This window comes from Cyprinodon tularosa, unplaced genomic scaffold, assembly GCF_016077235.1.
Source record: "Cyprinodon tularosa strain WSP-4 unplaced genomic scaffold, ASM1607723v1 ctg211, whole genome shotgun sequence".
NCBI lineage: Eukaryota > Metazoa > Chordata > Actinopteri > Cyprinodontiformes > Cyprinodontidae > Cyprinodon > Cyprinodon tularosa.
The window spans coordinates 414,840-436,463 of NW_024038781.1; the positions used below are offsets into that span (position 1 = coordinate 414,840).

The window sequence follows — 21,624 nt, forward strand, 5'->3', positions numbered from 1 at the left end:
TAACTAGGAGATTTTGTCTGGTTTCTTGGCTTTCCATGTCTTTTTGTACTTTTGCTTTCTTCTCGTGTTCAATAATTTTTCATTTTCACTTTAATACACATAACTCTATTTCTGGAGATCTATGGTTTGATTTCTTTGTATGTGTGGATTGCATGAATTGTTACTGACATCTGGTGAGAAAAACAGTCGCGTGTTCAATACTTATTTCACCCCCTCTATGTACCAATTCTAAATTTGTTATCAATATTGAACAAAATTCCTCTACTTCGAATTCTGTTGTTAACTGTTGGTTAAATGGTCCATTTAATAAATTTTAAGTGAATATCACTGAGGGTCATTGTTACTAAATGTGGTATATTTTATTTACAAGTTCCTTATAATAATTAAATAAAAGAGGTTTTATTGGAATATTAATGATCAATTTATCCTTTATTAGTTTTGTCCTGTTTCTCCTTGTGTTGCCCTGTGATAGACTGGCAACCTGTCCAGGGTGTACTCCGCCTCTCGCCCATTGACAGCTAGTAATAGGCAACAACAGTCCTCGCGACCCCACCAGGGATGAGCGTGTCAGAAAATGGAGGAATGGATGCATGTATTATAAGGTTTATTTTATAAAAATTTAATTTTTTTTTTTTGGGAGGTTAGGAAAATGAGATGAATTTAATCAGGGTGAGCTTAATTATTGGAATTTAAAGGCTGAGGTATGGCTTTGCATATTTTATTATATCTAAAGTGTTTATTTAGTTTGGTTAAATATTCTAAAAATTACCATTATCTAATAAATCTTAAACAGAAAGTATTCCCAATCACACCAATCTTTAATGAAAATTCACTTTTTGTTGCAAATTCTCCCCGGGATTATCAATAAAACAGGAGCCTGTGGTAAAGAAGAATTAACTGAATATCAATTTAGAGACAAATACTACCTGGTTGTGATTTGTGGATGATTTAGTGTGAATTATATGTTTATCAAAATCAAACATCAATGCACAGTAGCTTAATCTTCATCACATTTCCGTTTTTTTTTTACTTCGAATGTCACATGCAGCAATGAATTGTTGGCAATACACTCTACCTTTTACATTCAACCCTGTGCAGGAAAGCACAATTGAAGTATGCAAGGCCAGGAGTGCGGGTATTGGGCCTGGGAAAGAGAGTTGTCTTACTGCACACATATATTCTTAATTAGACACTATTGAACATGCCAACTGGTCATTTACTTGTGATGCATGAAAAATAAGCTTTTCCTTTCTATCATCACTAACATAAATGTGGGGTTTTACCTAGACCTGGGTGTTTTAGCAAGATGGAGAAAAGAAAAAAAAAACATTGAAAAGCCTCTGATGTTCTTTCTTTGGTGTTTAAACTTAAAAAATCTTAAGAATTTTTGGATTCTTTGGAGTAACAAATAGCCTCGAAATTAAATACAAGAGATCATCGAGTATATTTCTATGGGACAATAATCAAAAATGTGGACAAAACAACAAAATATAACCCAAGATGAATTAATTGAAAACTGTTCTCGAGGCCAATGACAGATCCAAAAAAAAACTTAAATGTAAAACCTGAGGGGAGAGATTAAGACACACAGAAGCAAAGACTTCAGAAAGACGTTTTGCAAAGATGATGTGTAGTCAAAGATCCCTCTGTCTGTTTGTTCCAACCTTTAAACATTGCAGGTGAAGCAGCAGCAATATTTACCAAACCATGTAGTACCAGCCATTTGGGGCACAGAATGTTTTTCTATTCCTTTACTTCAGGCTCCACTCAGAAACTGTTGCTGCCTTAAACATTAGGTCTGAACCAAGGCTGGGGGGTTTGCATGTTCTCCCTGTCCCCCAGCCCCTTACAAGAATTAACAATGGAGAAACTTTTCTTAAATAAATGAGCTCTAATTAAAGACTGGATTTTAAAAGGTTAATCAGGATGAGATCTTGCAACTTTAATTACCTCAATTAAAAATAGTTTTTAAGATATTACCAGCATCTTTATCAAGGATGCACATATGTCCATATTTGAAAGGGAATTGGATCTGGATCTTTTGGAAGTATGTAACTCCCTGCATAATTATAATAAAGCAATTTATATGCATGAAACAAGCAGAACACAATGGCAATAGCCATACTGCTCCACTTGTGAAAGTAAAATCTGTTGGGCTCTTTTTGGCATAAATACAATTATTCTTATTGCCACTTGCCAGACAGGACACTGTAAAAAAAAAAAAAAAAAAAAAAGTATGTAACTAATTCAAGTGAAGAATCAGAGCAAAATTCATATTTAAAAAAAGATCTTTCCCTCATGCATAATTCCAAATGTTTTTCCAATGAACTCAACATGACAGATTTACATGTTTTTTATAGAGGACATGACATCCTGTTCTTCCATGCATTTCAATTTAAGGCTTTGGATGTTTTTATGTATTGACTCATTGGATTATAAATAAACCTACAGTAAAAATCACTTAAAAAAAGGTTCCCTGTTTTGAATAATACTTTTAACTCTTCCCAGAAAAACCTATGAAAATGAAGTCAAACCATCTTGACCAGGTGATTTTCCTACTGACATTTGTTTAAAAGCAAAACCTAACTCTTCTATTTGTATTTCAGAGTCACATAACATTTTGAACGTGAAGTCAATTCTAGGAATGTTGTGTTTAGTGCTTTCCAGAAAGAATATTGAAGCTATGATTAACAGACTGAGTCATAGAGAGATCTCTCTGATTTCTCCGTCTCAGATCACAAGGAGACACAAGTTGAGTCTGAGAATTATATTCGAGCTTGTTGAAATATTTTCTGAAACTTAAAAGGAGACTAAATCAAGCTTTAGAAGATGTACACAACAGAGACACAGGAGAAATAAAGTTAATTTTGGTGTCACATATAGTTGTTTAGCAGAAGTACATGAAACATTCTGGAGATCTCATTTCAGATTTTCCTTTCCTCTGGGTTTAACAAGCCTTTTTTTTAAGCCACAGCATGTAGCTGTTGTCAGCAGAATAGAGCTGAAGAGAGAAAACATCCTAAATACTTTCACAAGGTTATGGGAAAACAGGGCTGCGCGTGTAAAGACTGCAATCAAGTTAAAAAAAAAACTAGAAAAAAACCCACTGACCTCCCTGGAATGCATGCTCAGTCAGCTTCAGATAGGTGCAGATTTTCATTATTTTCTTCTTCAATGAAAACAGTATTATCAAAATAACATGAGATGAGATGATAGGATGAGTGAAAATTAAAGATCCTTTTGCATATGTTTAAAAAATACATTCAATCAGCTGCATTAATCTCGGGTAAGGTCATCAAAACAATTAGCAGATCAGAAATATTCAGGGGCAAGTCTATTATTAAAGACATATAATTTCAGTTTCACTGATACATTTCAGCAGATAATTTAGAACCAAGAGAGAGAAACAATGAGACGTTAGCTTGTTTGCATGGGCTTGCGTGTGTATGTGTTAGTGGTTAGACAGCTGATGCATGTCGTGACTGCAGCCTCACACTCCTCCCTTCACATCAGACACAGTGAACACATTCTACCGAAGTTACTTTCTTAAAGTCCTGTTTTTGTTGTACTTTCCTCAGACATATACATACACAGTGGCTCTCCTTCATTCCATCTTTGGAAAAAAAATGTTTATATGTTCATCCCAGCTTGTTTCCTTTCATGCTCTTCCATCTTTTCAGGTTTTATCTCTCCGCTCAAAAGGAGCTGCATGTGGACGGTGCTGGCACAAAGATGCATCACCGCACACTCTGCTGCTGGAGCAAATATGAACTCTGTGTCCAGCACTCTCCCATTTCTGCCCTTGTAAAAGTCACTTCCTTTGTTCGTCTATGACACATTCCTATAAATACACAGTGGCTAAATTTATACCGGGCGTTGTGTGACTGGTGTTGGCACAGATATAAATTGCAGAGTATTAAGCAAGAGAAAAAGACCTTGTTGTCATGCTGACTTCTTAAGAAACCAAGACAACCATTTAAGAAACATTAGTGGCACGAATCGAGTCAACCTTCATGCTGCAGTCAGGTCTTCGAGTCTTTTTGGGCCTTTATTCAAGTTTCACATGTAGACAATAAAGTTTTTTGCCAAGTTGTCTTTTAATATCAGATCCAGCTCAGCGGGGGTTAGGTATAAAACGTCGATTTCCAAGTCTTGTTATAAAGAGAGTCGCAGTTTGATTGAAGTCTAGACTTTAAGTTATTCGAACAGAACATCGACCTTAATGTAAGAACTGTTTGTACAAACAAAATAAATTCTTATTTGTACAAATGATTTAGGAGAAATTATCACATTCACCATTCATCTCCTATTTCTCTAAAGTATGAACAATTCTTTTGAGTGATGCAGACCTGACATAGGAGTCCTGCGCAACCAGCCAGCTATTAACAAAACCTAGTTTTTCAATAAATTACTGCATTTCTTTTTCTTAGATCAACTGTTATTTATCTACATCATTATATATCATGCAACTCTGCAGTTATAAATAAGTTCTGTTTAATTTGCTGATGAAAGAACTATTGGTCGCTACCACTGCACCTGGCATGTCGGCATCCAGGGGACACTGGCTGAATTTGTTGTAATAAAAAAAAAATACGGTAAAAGAACATTCAGAGATCAAGATACTATTAAAACAAAAATAAAAAAATGAATAGAAAGTTTAGCAAAACTCCTCTACTGGTGAGACTTTGAATTCATTTAATCCATGGGCTCTCTTTGGCTTTGTTATTACATAAAATGTGGAATGTTTGGGTCTACATTTTACCAATTAGTTTCAATGTTTACATTTGTATTTGTATGCGTTATGAGAGAGATGGAGAGTACGATCTCCTTTTAAAACACACACATAGGTGCATGTATTAAAAGGTTTTGTTGAATGTTTTAGTGTTAATTGATGGAGAACTCATCAAACATTTATATCATATGTTGCAACAGTGCAAGCACTGCATTTACAGCTTTTGTAATGTTTTTCACTGCTTGACTTCCTTTAATTCTGCTGCTCAGCTCTCAGTCAGCTGATTTTCGATCTTTGAACCCAAATAGTTTTTATCTTTCTTCGTCTTCAATGCCATTTCTATGAATAAACAACTCCTGATAAGCGTGGGAATGTGTAGCCCTCCCCTTTATATATGTAGCCTTATATAGCATTGTTGGGGTGGTAAATATGCTGATTTATTTTTCTCAGGTACACATGCTCTCTTACACAGGTGGACTTCATCAGGGTTATGAGGACTATTTACAGAAGTTAGGAACGTTTGTTGAATCTGATGTGTGGTGTTAAAAAAAGCCCATGGTTAAGAGAAAAAGTAAGACATATTTCCAACAAGAATGTGAAAATGTTTTTGCATGAGGTCCTTTGATCTCAGCCATTGCAGCGAGACTCTGGCTGTATGTCTGGACTCATCTTGCTATGTTTTTCTTAAGCTTCTAACAGTTTTTCCCCCCAATATTATTCTATATCTAGCTCCATCCATCTTCAAGGCAGCCTAGTCCTTTGTGAGGAACAGCATTATAATCCCATGCTGCCACCACCGTGTTTTACTCTGGTTCTTTCAGTGGTGAAGCACAGTGCTTTAGGTTCTATCCCCGTATAGCATTTTGCATGTTAGCCAAAAAGGTTAAACTTGGTTATTTTATTTTATTTTTTTATCATAGCACCGTCTCTCAACCATTTTCTTGTTATGCTGTACTTTTCTTTTATCAAACTTTAAACAGGAAGTTTCTGCGTACAAATGCAAGTCATGTTTTTTTTTTTAGAGGGAATGAATACTTTTAAAAAGCACTGTCTGCCCACCTCTTGCTGAAGTGCAGCATTTTTCTCAGCCATCAGATCCAGATCAGCTCTAGCTTGGCTCAGCTCTTCCGCCTCCTGTCGGTGCAGCTCCTCCTCTCTCCTTTCTGTCTCTTCAGCCCTCCTCTCAGCCTCTCTGCGTCTCTTCTCCTGCTGAAGCTCCTTTTTCAGATGCAGTACCTCCAGCCTTCCCTCCTCCAGCTAAACAGGAGAGTGAACATTTAAACAGTAATGCTTAACCCTCATATTCACCCCATTTCAGAAAAAAAATATTGTGCTGCTCTTATTTTTTTCACTAATTGCAAAAAGTGCTCACTAGCTGCTGTTATATACATAATTTTTTTGGTAGGAAGGAATCTGCAGTAAAAAAAAAAACCAGCAGTACCAGAAAGAGGTATTTAGCATTTATCTAGAAACTGGAAATGTAATGTCGACAAATTAGTGACCCTATTCGTTTTAAAACTTCTGTGTCCTTCCTCGTTGCTCATACATTCAAGCAGTGGGTGGAAATATATTGGAGGATGTAGGAGGGCTGTTTGCGTGTCGCTCTCTGCAGTCTCACCTCCGCTGTCTGGATTTAAAATCTCTTGCACACCACAAAATTAATCATACTGTCTGCATGCAATTGTGTGTGCTACAAGAACTCTAAAAAGCATGCAGTGTAAACACCCCCACAGGCAGGATCTAGGACAGCAAGGCAGACAAATAATGAGGGTAGCTGTTGGAAGGAAGTTAGAGCAGCTCTTCCTTAGTTCATCTGGACCTTATCGAATTAAAGCAAGCTGCATCACAAACATTATCTTTAGGCTTTGCTAAACTGTTGAAACATCTATCAAAGTTGCTGCCCTGCTCAAAATGTTATCACTCAAGTAAGAAAAAGAGCACTTTGTCATAAAATATGTCATGGATTATAAGTCTGTGAAGATTTTACAGAGGAATTCAATCATCCACCTTCTGGTGGAGCTGTGAATTTTCATTATGACACTGAGAAATCAGCATCTGGTTCTTCTCTCTCTCTTTCTTCAGCTCTATGTCAGCCTCCCTACGAATCTTATCCAACTGCTCCCGTAGGTGCAATTGACTCAGAGACCTTTCTTCTCCCAGAGCAGAAACCAGCTGCAGAAAAAAAACAAGCAAAAAGAAACAGAAAAAAATATATAACATGGTTGACGAGGAGTCCATTTTAGGCCATGTAGATGGATTTGTTAATAAGCAACTTAATTACTATTATTAAGGTCTAGAGAAATACTAGTTCTTTCAGACTTGAGCCAGGCAGTAAACCTTTTCAGTAAGAAATGTTGTCGGAATTTGAATAGGTTTTTTTTGCTTTTTGAGGGCAAGTAGATTCTACAATATTTTTGAAGAGGTTGTGAATTTTCTCAGAGGAACAAGAGTTAAAACCAAATGTACAGGTGGAAATATGCCTACTAATATTTAAAAGTTACATGATAACTGGGATAATTGTGACTGGATATTTGACAACAAATACTATTAGAATATATATATATATATATATATATATATATATATATATATATATATATATATATATATATATATATATATATATATATATATATATATATATATATATATATATTTAACATATAGGGTTCCCATTTTGCAGCATCTGTTAGATATTGGAGCTTGGCCTGTTTTTTCAGTGTAGTACTGTTTCTCTGACCCTGACTATAAAGACAGACTTTATTGATCTCACAGCGGAGAAATTCACTTGTCACATCGGCTCAATAGTCAAGTGATTTATGTGCGCTCTTTCATCCTCTGAGGTGGGGGCTGGCTCAGAGCTCATCTGCCGGATTGTGTGTTTCCTAGATGGAGCCGCCTGTGGAGTTGGTAACAGTTACCTGACTCCTTCTGTCTCCTTGAACTGCAGTCGGCCTAGGCAGATGAGAGAACCTAGACAGATAACAGAACCAGCCTCACACTGAGCTTGGTTCTGCTGGAGCTTTCTTCCTGTTAAAAGGGAGTTTTTCCTCTCGCTACAAGCATGCTTAGTGTAAGGGATTGCCTTTGAGTTAATGAGTCGATGCAATCAGCTGGTTTTCCTTAGATAGAAAACTGTGAACCAATCTGACGGTATGATCGGGTTGAATTATCTCTATAAATTGCCTTGACTTGAATGACGTGTTTGTAAATTGGGGCTATAAAAATAAACTGAATTTAAATTGAAACTTAGACTGGTTTCTTAGCATAGACCGAAAGTTAAAGCATAACCTATCATGAGGACTATTCTACTAGCTTGTATCAGTCTGGCTCAGTCATTCAAAAAAAATCTAAATGTATCTTTGGTACCAACAGTGGCTATGATAGAAAAACAGTACCTCAGTATGATACTATCACTACTTTATTTTAAAATGGGACAATGGTTGGTACAAGAGCTTCAAAGTGGACAGTAAAACTGGTGGTCTGCTAATGTATATGAGAAAAAAGAAAAGGTACAATACTTTGCATCCTGGATTGTTCCTGAACCTTCCAAATATTTATCTTATATCTGAGGAAGACTGTTTTAAAAACACATGTTTCATAATGCCAAAGGCTAATTCAATTCAGTTCAATTCAATTCAAAAATACTTTATTAATTCCAAAGGGAAATTAAATGTTGCAGGAATTCTTAGGATTTATTGAGACCCGTAAATACATCACAAAACATGCTTCAAATGGAAGCAACCTGAATTTAACTCAGTTTTTCTGAAAATGATTCGACATCCATTCCAAAGCCTATGCCAATTCTAGCAGCTAATACTAAAGCAACCTGGAGCAGGAGGGCAGATGCAAAACAATGATGCAACTGTCGTTCCTCAGGGTTGTTGGAGTCTGTTATTTGGTATTTGTAACTGGCCATACATTAACCTGAAGAAAAACTTTAAAGAATGAATCCACTCATAGTCTCATTATCTTGTAATGACATAAACATACATTTTTACATTATAGCAATCTAAGCAAACAAAATGTTAGACCTCTTTTTGCACAGAACACCACGTCTGTCTCCAGACCGCAAAGCTCAGGTATACTTTTACTCGGGCTCAACCAAAGCCACCTTTCTTTTCCCATCAGCTGAGGAAGTCCAAGAGAATCGGTGTCAGTGCCAAAGGCCGACGCTATTGTGATGTGTAAATTTGTGTGCGATTGCGTGCATGTATGCCTGCAAGTGTGAAAGAAATGGTGGATGTGGGTGTGAGAGAAAAAAAAAGAAATAACAAAGTGGCGTGTGAAAATGTGTATATTTGACCTAGAGCGTGCATTTGTGTTATGGTTGGGGTTTGAGAGGCTGTATGAGAGACTTAGATTGCGTGTGTTGGATGAAATGAGAAAACACCACTTCCTCTTCGCTGGTTGAAAAGTACGTGTGAGGAGCAGGGATGGTTTGTGTGCGTAAACTCTGTGCGTGTATGTACACAGCTGCAGTTTGTGTTTGAAAAGAGCAAAAGAGTGGCCACTTCCTTTTCATGTGTTATAAACCCAAATGAAGTCAGGAAGCCCATGATGAGAAATAACCTGCTTGGATGTCTACCAATGTGGGAGATGTTTGCAAGTATTTTCTGTGTCAGCGCTGATCTTCACACGTATATGTGTTGGTGTGTTTGTCTGTGACATTTTTACATCTAGATGGGAAAGTTTTTAGCAAACCAAACCAGTCTGTATTGGTCTAAATGTAGAAAATGTATGACGCCGCAGAATGAGTCGAATCGGTCCAAGATGACTCAGAGGAGTTATGTATATCGCTTAATATACTTTTAAACACCACCCCCATTTTCATGCTTCCATCTATGTTCCTGTCCAGGCAGCTAAACGAAAACTTATATATATATATATATATATATATATATATATATATATATATATATATATATATATGTAGATGATAAATTACACTAGTAATTCAGATTACACAAAACTGAAAAAAGTGATAATAAATAAAACATAACTAAATAAAAATAACAAGCTAACAATGAACCAACATAGCTGTCAACAGCTGTAGCAGTCTAACCGAACATTTGCTGAACATTAAAGAAAACACCTAATTTCAGTGATTGTCTCAAAATGGCTTTATAAAATCTTATTTCAAGAGCTCTTTTAGGCTTTTTTACTTATTTTTATTTTTTTTTATTTTGTCAGTTTCAGTTTATTTCCCTGGCAGCAGTTTCATTTGTCTTTAATAGATATATGGATAGATAGATAGATAGATAGATAGATAGATAGATAGATAGATAGATAGATAGATAGACAGACAGACAGACAGACAGACAGACAGACAGACAGACAGACAGACAGACAGACAGACAGACAGGCAGACAGACAGACAGACAGACAGGCAGACATAGATATCCTTCTGATAATAATCGAGACTAAACTTTTTCTGCTTTAGATCAGTTAGAATTAGCATACTCTGTCCAATTAGTTAAATACCAGAACACTTACATAATTAATGGCTTTCTACAAATAAATATGTTTACAGAATCTTACATTACTATGCCATCAAACAATTTAAATGAGGCACTCTGATTAATTTGGCTCTGCAATTTCTCGTTGGTTATTTCACAGCATCAGAGTTCACTGCTGGGACACCAGTGGATGTTATATAAGGCCCTGTCCAAACAGACACAAAATCTGTTTCTTTTAAAAAAGACTAGACAGATTGTTTGCTCCCCCTGTTCCATTAAACTATGATGAAAAACATAAGGAAAAACTGTCAATTTCAATTTTTATTGTAGCATTAACAAAGGCTAATATTTTGGTCACCTTAAGTGACCTAAAACAGGAAGAGTTTTTTCCTGAGGTCAGAAAATGTAGAATGAAAAAAAACATGCTGACACAATCTTGGTATAAATATGGATAGTGCTCATCCTGTAAAATTCAGTTTTTATCAACTTAAAAAAATGGCTAAAATGAAACATGTTCTTTGAAAACAGGGATTTTAGACTTTAATCCATGTATTTCTGAGAACAGACGTTAACTATAGTAACTCTCTACTGCAGCGTCTCACTGACATCCGTCTCCTCTCCGACTGTTGGAGAATGGAGCGTTTTTTTGTTGATTTTTTTTTTTATCGGTACACATAACTCCTGTTTTGGCCTCACTGCCAGGCTGCCTCCCCATTCTTGGGTTTATTTTAAGATTTTCAGATCATTTTATTTGTTTATATATGTGTAAATGCTCCTGCCCTGCCCTACTTCTCTGAGCTTTTACAATTACATGGCTTTACTTTTCCTTCAGGTCAGCGAAACCAGCTTCTCTGAGTGGCTGAGAGGTGCTCAGAGGGCACAGAGCATTTTCTCCAAGGCTTTAGAAATCACTGCCAGGGAACATTAGAACAGGCTCTTCACAATTAATTTTTAAATGTCTTCTGAAAACTAATCTTGATTGCATTAGCTTTTGAACCAGCATGAAAGAGGTCTCTCTATTTTTTTGTCCCCTTGTATTTGTGTTTTAATGCATATCTATGATATCTGGAACTTTGTCAGTTCCACTGTTTTTAAAATGCTTTCTGAATAAAATGAGCTTGGTGTGATTACACACAGAGTGATATTTATTTATACGGTTCAGTTTTGTTAACCCAGTAATGAACAGATTTACATGATTTAGAACAAATATTTGTCTTTAGATATGGAGCTGTTTACTAACCAAAAGGTAATTTCATGTGCTTTGCAGTATACACTACATCATTAAAACACTTTACAGAACAGTATTTTATATTGTTAATTATTTTAACTCTTCACTATTATTTTCCTTTTATACACTCTCCAATTTTTGCTATAATCTGTTTGCAGCTGTAACACCAGTATTTCACCATTGTGGGACAATAAAGGGATTTTCTATTCTATTCTATTCTATTCTATTCTGTATACATGTAGGCTACTTAATACTAGTCATTTTTTAATGGATTACTGCACTAATGTGGTTTTAAATGGAGGCAAACAACCCCTAGATCTGCAGACCAAGTTAAACATCGGTCGCTTCGATTGCAGCCTACAGCTTATATGCATCATGGGGTCTAGTGTTTCTCATCTTTTTACTGACAACAATCCAAAGATTCTATATTAGGTTTAATGCAAGCCTGTTTTCTGGCAATTTTAAATACAGCGATAAATAACGTTTTTCTTTAAAAAGTGATATTTGGCAATAGGACCAGATGCCAAAACCTGCTGGAGAGTGAAATTAATATATCTATAAAGCTTGACAGTAGTTGGAAGCATGAGTTGCTTTAAAATCTCCACACAAGTGGGTCCATTATGTGCTACAGAAATCACCACTGGCTGGGAAAACCTCCCACTGGGCTTAAGGCAACTTGAATTCTGTGTCATTTGGTCTTGGGTCTTCAGTTCCAAGTTAACTTTTTGCTTTGTGAATCTCCAATTTGATGGACTTTAAATCAGAATCCCCTCAAGGCTGTGTGGATTCTAACATATTTATCATTTAATAAACATCTAGAATAAATCTGTGTTTTGATTCTGCAGGTTATCACAGATAAATTTCACTTTTGAAAAGAACTTTCAACATTGGTTGTTAAAGCTTTGAGTAACAATGCTGACCCCCCACTTCATTTGCTGCACACTGCTTTTCACCTTTCTAAATTAAAAAATACTGTTCTTTAGAAAAGTTTTTATTCATCACTCCTGAGCTCAACCTATTTGTCAAGGTCTTTTCTTCAAAGCTTGACAGCTTATTTACTCATTTTCTATCACATCACTGTTTATAAGCAGAGCAACATATAATATTGCACATGCTTCATATTATCAAAACTAGACAGGTGTGGGACAAAAAAAAGTCTTCACTAGTTACAACCACATCTGAAATCACATTTTTGAAAGTCGGATATATTCGCCATCCCTTAGCTGATTATTTACAGAGTTTTTCTAAGGCATAGAATTGTGCCGCATTTGTTCTATTTTTCATAGGTAACTATTTGACTAAGTGAAGTTTTCCTAAGAGCAGGCAGTTGAGATCATTTCTCAAAGGTACTGCAATGAAAATAGGGTAAAAAGCAAAACCCAAAGAAAAATCTGAAAGACCTTTAGAGAACCAGATCAAAAACTCATCACGATATCTTTGAAAAATTGCAAAGAACCATCCACCTCCTTCTTTTAACAAAAACCAGTGAATGAGGCCTTAAGATCTTTACAAAGCAAAAATCTTTCTTTTTTGTGAAATATGTTCTGCATGTAGATATAAAGCTAAAGGTCAGTGCCTCTTCCTGCAGGACAGCATGGCACTCCAGCACTGTTGCCTAAATGTCACCATGTGCTTATATTTGTGCACATTCAGTTTATCGGGGGCTAAACAGACTGTTGTTCCTGGAGCCTCATAATCTCCTCCACATTTTGCCTTGGGATTCTCCCTATTTAAACTCTCCTGAACTGAGACAATGACTTGGAATCGCTCCGAAACGCCTGTTTACATCAGTGTAAACCGATCCACCCGCAGTCACAGCTTTCAGCCCAGGTTCGTTACAGCTCGTCATACATTAGAACACTGAATCATAGACATTACGTCTCCAAAGTAAAATCACACCAGGCAACCTCTAATCAGTTATCCGTTTCCTACTTTCCAAGGTTCTTACTCTTCAGATTTTTTTTTTTTTTATGAAAGAGTATCTGGTGTAGTGTTTATTTGTACTCTCTTATTTGTTTTCCCAAAATAATCCAGCCACTTTGTAATTGAATTCACCAAAAGAGAAGAAAGCATGGACGAATTATGGTTACAGTATATGTAAAGTAACATGTTACACACTAAATTAACTTTTTGTTTTTAAATGTGATTATTACGCTCACCTTTGAGGCTAGCTCTTTACTATGGTCGTACTTCATGCTGGTGATGGCTCTGTCATGAGACTCCATCAAAATATCCCTGCAAATACACACACAATACACACATATTGCAGCGTTACTTCATTGAAATAAAGTTTTGTGTGTTGTAAGAGACATTTGTTACGTTCGGTAGAACTTACACATTACCCAGTAAGTCATATAAACTGAACACAGTTATGGGAATGTAAACAGAGCATCAGCATAATCACATATGAATCCATGTTTAAATAGCAAATGCCCCAGGGATAATAGCTCATAGCACTTCTTTATATGGTACTGATCTGTTTCTAGATCCAGATGGAGGTCTGGTGTCCAGTGCCAAAGATTAAACAGTCATTGTAACAAAGAGATTTTATTCTTTCATTTTCCGGGCCTAGGCCTCCTGGCCCTGTAGGATCCCCACAAAGAGGTGGTCTCCCCAGTCTTCGGATTCCTGGGCTGTCATCCGGGTCCACAATGAGCATGACCGGCTGCCGACGGAGCATATAGGCCCACGGCCCCCGGTGGACCTCGGCAGTATGGCCTCTGGAGATGGCCCCTCAGGGGTCGGGCTCTAGGTGCTCTTGTCTACCCTTCTCTGGTGGGTGCTGCCATCCCTGTGTCTGCCTTCTTGTGTTCCCGTGATCTTGGATACCTCTGGATATCTGAGGCTCCTTATCGGTCCTGGGCCCTGTACTGTGAGTCTAGGGCCGCCCATACCTGCAATTAAGCTTTTTTTTGGGTCACAAAATGCTAAATCTTCTACACATGCCCATGCATGCACACCATAAAAATTTGTGAAAACAGATTTGTTGGGCTATCATCTAGCTCTGGGACATCTATTCCAAAAACCATATTGGTAAAACAGGACACACACACAAAAAAAAGTCGACTACAGTCATCATAGTTAATACGGTTAGAACCCTCTGTACTCTAAAGGTTTTAGGGATGTAAATGATCTGGTCTTTACCAGCTTCTAACTTATGTGGAATTAACCCCATGAGTTTAAATCCCACCCCACACTGTTTGCATCAAGTGCAGATAAATCCAAAAGCCTTGATACATAAAAAGATGTAAGTCACTGAGAGAAGTAAAATGTCCATGCCATTTTCTTAAAATAAAATTTTTTGTAGTTTCAACCAAAACAAGTATTTTCTCGTTTAAGAAAAAAATTAAATAAAACTATATTTAAAAATTCCTATATCACAGAAAAAAACTAAAACATTGAATTGCTAAGTAAATATCAAATTCCAAGTCAAAGCTAATAGTGTAATTCAAGCACATGTTATAACTCATGCAAACATGACCTCATTCACTGACTACTAATGGGTTTGACCAGAGATACAACACCATGAGTAAGGTTGGTCATGAGACTCTATTAATGTATATAATGAGAAAGTAATGTGGTTTTCTGATTCTGGGAATGTCTCAGATGTCAAATGGAGAAATAAAAAAAAAAACTCTGAGCCATTTCAGGTTTTTAAGCTAGTTGAAAAATCAATAAATAGTGTTTCTAGCACTATTGTGTTATTTGTAACATTTAAATGTTTAGCTACTTACAGGTGCTGGTCATAAAATTAGAATATCATGAAAAAGTAGATTGATTTCAGTAATTCCATTTAAAAAGTGAAACTTGTATATTATATTCATACATTACATACAAACTCATATATTTCAGATGTTTATTTTGTTTAATTTTGATGATTACAAATGACAACAAATGAAAATCTCAAATTCATCATATCAGAAAATTAGAATATTACTGAAGACCAATAAAAACAAAGGATTTATAGAAATGTTGGCCAACTGAAAAGTATGAACATGAAAAGTATGAGCATGTACAGCACTCAGTATTTAGTTGGGCCTCCTTTGGCCTGTATTACTGCAGCAATGCGGCGTGGCATGGAGTCGATCAGTCTGTGGCACTGCTCAGGTGTTATGATAGCCCAGGTTGCTCTAATAGTGGCTTTTAGCTCTTCTGAATTGTTGGGTCTGGTGTATTGCATCTTCTTCTTCACAATACCCCATAGATTTTCTATGGGGTTAAGGTCAGGAGAGTTTGCTGGCCAATTAAGAACAGGGATACCATGGTCCTTCAACCAGGTACTGGTAGCTTTGGCACTGTGTGCAGGTGCCAAGTCCTGTTGGAAAATGAAATCTGCATCTCCAAAAAGTTGGTCAGCTGCAGGAAGCATGAAGTGCTCTAAAACTTCCTGGTATGTGGCTGCGTTGACCCTGGACCTCAGAAAACACAATGGACCAACACCAGCAGATGACATGGCACCCCAAACCATCACTGACTGTGGAAACTTTACACTGGACTTCAAGCAACGTGGATGAAGTGCCTCTCTTCTTTTCCTCCAGACTCTGGGACCTTGATTTCCAAAGGAAATGCAAAATTTACTTTCATCAGAGAACATGACTTTGGACCACTCACCAGCAGTCCAGTCCTGTTTCTCTTTAGACGCTTCTGACGCTGTCTGTGGTTCAAGAGTGGCTTGACACAAGGAATGCGACAGTAGAAACCCATGTCTTTCATACGTCTGTGTGTGGTGGTTCTTGAAGCACTCACTCCAGCTGCAGTCCACTCTTTGTGAATCTCCCCCACATTTTTGAAGGGGTTTTGTTTCACAATCCTCTCCAGGGTGCGGTTATCTCTCTTGCTTGTACACTTTTTTCGACCACATCTTTTCCTTCCCTTCGCCTCTCTATTAATGTGCTTGGACACTGAGCTCTGTGAACAGCCAGCCTCTTTAGCGATGACCTTTTGTGTCTTGCCCTCCTTGTGCAAGGTGTCGATGGTCGTCTTTTGGACAACTGTCAAGTCAGCAGTCTTCCCCATGATTGTGTAGCCTATAGAACTAGACTGAAAGACCATTTAAAGGCTTTTGCAGGTGGTTTGAGTTAATTAGCTGATTAGAGTGTGGTACCAGGGGCCATCAATTTTGAACCTTTTCACAATATTCTAATTTTCTGATATGATGAATTTGAGATTTTCATTTGTTGTCATTTGTAATCATCAAAATTAAACAAAATAAACATCTGAAATATATGAGTTTGTATGTAATGTATGAATATAATATACAAGTTTCACTTTTTAAATGGAATTACTGAAATCAATCTACTTTTTCATGATATTCTAATTTTATGACCAGCACCTGTATATAGTGGAGCAATACATTCTGTCTTTGTGGTCAAGGAGGACCAAACTGAAATATCTAATCTTACAGATGCAATACAAATGTGTTTTGTATTCAGTCCTTGGAATAGATCAATCTTTAAATTTATGTCAATGTGCATTAATGGTTCAAGAATATCAAATATTTTTGATTGAAAAGAGAAGGATCGGTTTAAATCAGATTAAATCTTTAATAAAACTGATACATTTAGAGGTAACTAATTAGTGCATTTTCATTTAAGTTGTTTCAAAGGTACTCTTTTTTTGTGTGTGATTTAAAGGTAGTGAATAAAGATAATGAAAGTGTGCTGCACAGTGATTCAGTGGGTAGGAATGCTGCCTTGCAGCAAGAAGTTTCCTGGTTCGATCTCCGGCCTGGGGTCTTTCTCCATGGAGTTTGCTTCTTCATTCTATGCATGCATGGGTTCTCTCCCTCTCTCTCTGGGTACTCCAGCTTCCTCCTACAGTCCAAAAAACACGACTTCTCTAAATTCTCCTTAGGTGTGTGTGTGTGTGTGTGTGTGAATGGTTGTGTCCTGTTTGTCTCTGTGTTGCTCTGAGATAGACTGGTGAACTGTCCAGGGTGTACCCCGCCTCTCGCCCATTGACAGGTGGAGATAGGCACCAGCACCCCTCACGACCTCAGCTGGGATAAGCGTGACAGAAAATGGATGGATTAAAGATACTGTACTTGGATGTCCCATTCTCACCCTAAACCAGAGCTCATGGATTGGCAGACCGCGGCCTGGACTCGGACCCACCTGCTGGCTAATCCGGACAAAACCTGGTTTAAACCATTTTTAAATTACAGCATGTTGTCCAACAGCAGTGTCTAATTTCACTTGCGACACTTCTCCTTTTTGTACGATAAAGCCCTCCGGGACCAGGCCACACGTGATGCATATTAGCCAATGAGCCGTGTCAGTCAGAGCTGTTGCTGCTAGCTATTTTTAGACACATCAGGCAAACCCGTGGCAAGCCGGGTGGTGGGTAACGATGATGAGAGAAAGTGAAAGAAAGTGTAGAGAAGAGGCACGGTGAACTGGTGACGGAAAAGTGAAATGGTGTGCTCAGAGATCACCCTGCACCTTTTGAGTATGGTTTGGCTCAACCTCCTGCTGTGAAGCATGATTCTCCACTATCAACATATTCAAAAATAAATAGCGATCCAGGCTCACAAATGAGCACCTTGATATGTGCTTGAGAATAGCTTTATCGCCAATCAGACCCCAGTTTGAAACCTTGCAGGGCAGCATAAAGCCCTTTTTATGGCTCTCATAAAGCCATAAAAAACAAAGAAAAAAACGAACAAATGTCAGTTCAGGTGTTTTATAAAATATGTGAATCAGGAAATTGTCTATATACCAAACTAAACGCCTGTTGTTCTCTACTTCAAAAAAATCTAAGGTAGTCAATGTATAACAGATGCATAAAAAACTCATTTTATTTCAGTGTTAAATTTTATTTAAAGTAACAGATTATAATTAAAAATGTCTCCAGACCTTTACTGGTTGTTGAATTTCTACAGGTGCTGGTCATAAAATTAGAATATCATGAAAAAGTAGATTGATTTCAGTAATTCCATTTAAAAAGTGAAACTTGTATATTATATTCATACATTACATACAAACTCATATATTTCAGATGTTTATTTTGTTTAATTTTGATGATTACAAATGACAACAAATGAAAATCTCAAATTCATCATATCAGAAAATTAGAATATTACTGAAGACCAATAAAAACAAAGGATTTATAGAAATGTTGGCCAACTGAAAAGTATGAACATGAAAAGTATGAGCATGTACAGCACTCAGTATTTAGTTGGGCCTCCTTTGGCCTGTATTACTGCAGCAATGCGGCGTGGCATGGAGTCGATCAGTCTGTGGCACTGCTCAGGTGTTATGATAGCCCAGGTTGCTCTAATAGTGGCTTTTAGCTCTTCTGAATTGTTGGGTCTGGTGTATTGCATCTTCTTCTTCACAATACCCCATAGATTTTCTATGGGGTTAAGGTCAGGAGAGTTTGCTGGCCAATTAAGAACAGGGATACCATGGTCCTTCAACCAGGTACTGGTAGCTTTGGCACTGTGTGCAGGTGCCAAGTCCTGTTGGAAAATGAAATCTGCATCTCCAAAAAGTTGGTCAGCTGCAGGAAGCATGAAGTGCTCTAAAACTTCCTGGTATGTGGCTGCGTTGACCCTGGACCTCAGAAAACACAATGGACCAACACCAGCAGATGACATGGCACCCCAAACCATCACTGACTGTGGAAACTTTACACTGGACTTCAAGCAACGTGGATGAAGTGCCTCTCTTCTTTTCCTCCAGACTCTGGGACCTTGATTTCCAAAGGAAATGCAAAATTTACTTTCATCAGAGAACATGACTTTGGACCACTCACCAGCAGTCCAGTCCTGTTTCTCTTTAGACGCTTCTGACGCTGTCTGTGGTTCAAGAGTGGCTTGACACAAGGAATGCGACAGTAGAAACCCATGTCTTTCATACGTCTGTGTGTGGTGGTTCTTGAAGCACTCACTCCAGCTGCAGTCCACTCTTTGTGAATCTCCCCCACATTTTTGAAGGGGTTTTGTTTCACAATCCTCTCCAGGGTGCGGTTATCTCTCTTGCTTGTACACTTTTTTCGACCACATCTTTTCCTTCCCTTCGCCTCTCTATTAATGTGCTTGGACACTGAGCTCTGTGAACAGCCAGCCTCTTTAGCGATGACCTTTTGTGTCTTGCCCTCCTTGTGCAAGGTGTCGATGGTCGTCTTTTGGACAACTGTCAAGTCAGCAGTCTTCCCCATGATTGTGTAGCCTATAGAACTAGACTGAAAGACCATTTAAAGGCTTTTGCAGGTGGTTTGAGTTAATTAGCTGATTAGAGTGTGGTACCAGGGGCCATCAATTTTGAACCTTTTCACAATATTCTAATTTTCTGATATGATGAATTTGAGATTTTCATTTGTTGTCATTTGTAATCATCAAAATTAAACAAAATAAACATCTGAAATATATGAGTTTGTATGTAATGTATGAATATAATATACAAGTTTCACTTTTTAAATGGAATTACTGAAATCAATCTACTTTTTCATGATATTCTAATTTTATGACCAGCACCTGTATATTCGGACCCCACTGATTTTTAATTGGTTACCCCTGCCCTAAACTTTTGAAAATCCTGCGACAATTTTAAAATCTTGCCAGTGTTAACTGGTGTTAACTCAGTTTAGAATGTATAATCTGCAAAAGTCTCCTGCAGGTGTAAATTAGAGGTCCCTGCTTACATAAAAGTACCAAAGTATCATGAATGTTACTTAACACCACATAAAGCACACAATATTGAATAAATGCAGAGAGATACTTTACTGCATTTTCCAGCTTCAGAGTTTTCATATATACATAGCAATGATTTAACTGTAATGTACCCGCTATTTAAATTGATCTGAATTGACTCGAATCATTATCAGGGAAAAAATCTTGATCCGGATAATCACAGTAAGAATATGAATAAAAAAAGAAAAGAAAGGCGAGTAAGAAAGAGAGCATTGTGGGACATGATCTGAGGATAGCCGGAGAGAATAAACTTTATTGAGATGTTGATCTTCTGTACAAATATATGTCATTTCAGCAGCTGGTTTGGCTGATGAAATGTGAAGGAGAATGAATCTCAAAGGACAAGCCAAGGAGCTGGCTTCTTTTAGGAAATGTTTACACAGTATGTTTGGGTGGAAAGGACTTTTCAAACTAGCTGCCAAATCATATCTGCACTAGTTACAAAAATCACTACATTAAGGACATACTTGCTTTCTGTCTCAGCGAGTTTATTTTTAACAGGGTTGGAGGGGGATTTGCACTTTACACTACAAATGTATTTATAAGCATTATAAGCCACATTACAGTCAACAATTTCACGATTTATTATAGAGATTTTATGGGACACATCAGTAACCCCCTTTTGTCTGTTACCCCAAAATTAAATCTGTGCCCAGCCACTTACCTTTTGGCTGACTCGCACCATGCTTTGTACAGCACTCCACTCTGGACAAACCCTCAGTTAAACATGAAAAATCTCTGCAGCTGTGTCATTCTTTGGTTTTGCATTTCCTTAATAGGGACATGGAAGCTGGGCAAATACAATGTGGGAGACTTGTGACCGGGACACATCCTTCAGCAGGACAACAACACAAAACATACAAAAAGAGCTACAATTGGATCATTTCGATCGAACTAGGGCATAAGAAGCTGAATTTATATTTGGTCAAAATCTTTAAAAAGCATTCTACTTGTCCACAAATACACACTGCCAACTGAAATGTATTTAAATTTTGTTGTAATGTGATGAAATGTGGAAAAGTTCAAGGTAAAAGGAAAAAAACAATGTAACTGTTTGGCAGTGCTTTTTGTTGGAATATTTCTAAGGGGGATGAACTTTGTCTGAAGAGATGTATTTGTGTCTACAGGTGTGCACACCCCATGGTGTGCTTATATCTGATAAAGCTATATATTACCTAAAACACAATAAAAAGCTGCCTTCCACCTCATCTTGGTCTGGGCAGACATAATATTATTCACTCCACTAGCTCTGGCTAATCACATCAGCCTACTGACCGTGCGCGTGCGCACATCCACACACAGAAAGAGGCGCAAAAATAGATGAAGCCAGAGAGTTCTGCATGAACGCCCCCAAAGAGTACTAAGTTTGATGCCAAGGCCTGACTCCCTTTCAAATGCTGCCCTGGCCTCATTAATTGAAGACAAGAGAAGTAAGAGGAGGAGCCATCACTGTAAGACATCCACCAGAGTGTAAATTGTTATTTTAGATTTGTTTGGCACGGTTACTCTGAAG

At 37.4% G+C, this 21,624-nt stretch overlaps 1 protein-coding gene across 1 annotated transcript in view; it reads right to left on the reverse strand.

Moving 5' to 3' along the window:
• Positions 1–6,727: 6,727 nt before the first annotated feature.
• lekr1 (leucine, glutamate and lysine rich 1) overlaps positions 6,728–21,624 on the reverse strand; it is a 108,664-nt gene continuing 93,767 nt past the window's right edge. Inside the window, exons 9-10 of the mRNA XM_038285528.1 lie at positions 13,579–13,654; positions 6,728–6,904 (exon numbers count right to left, since the gene is read on the reverse strand). Coding sequence (XP_038141456.1) covers positions 6,728–6,904; positions 13,579–13,654 — 253 coding nt within the window. The remainder of the gene's footprint in view (positions 6,905–13,578; positions 13,655–21,624) is intronic.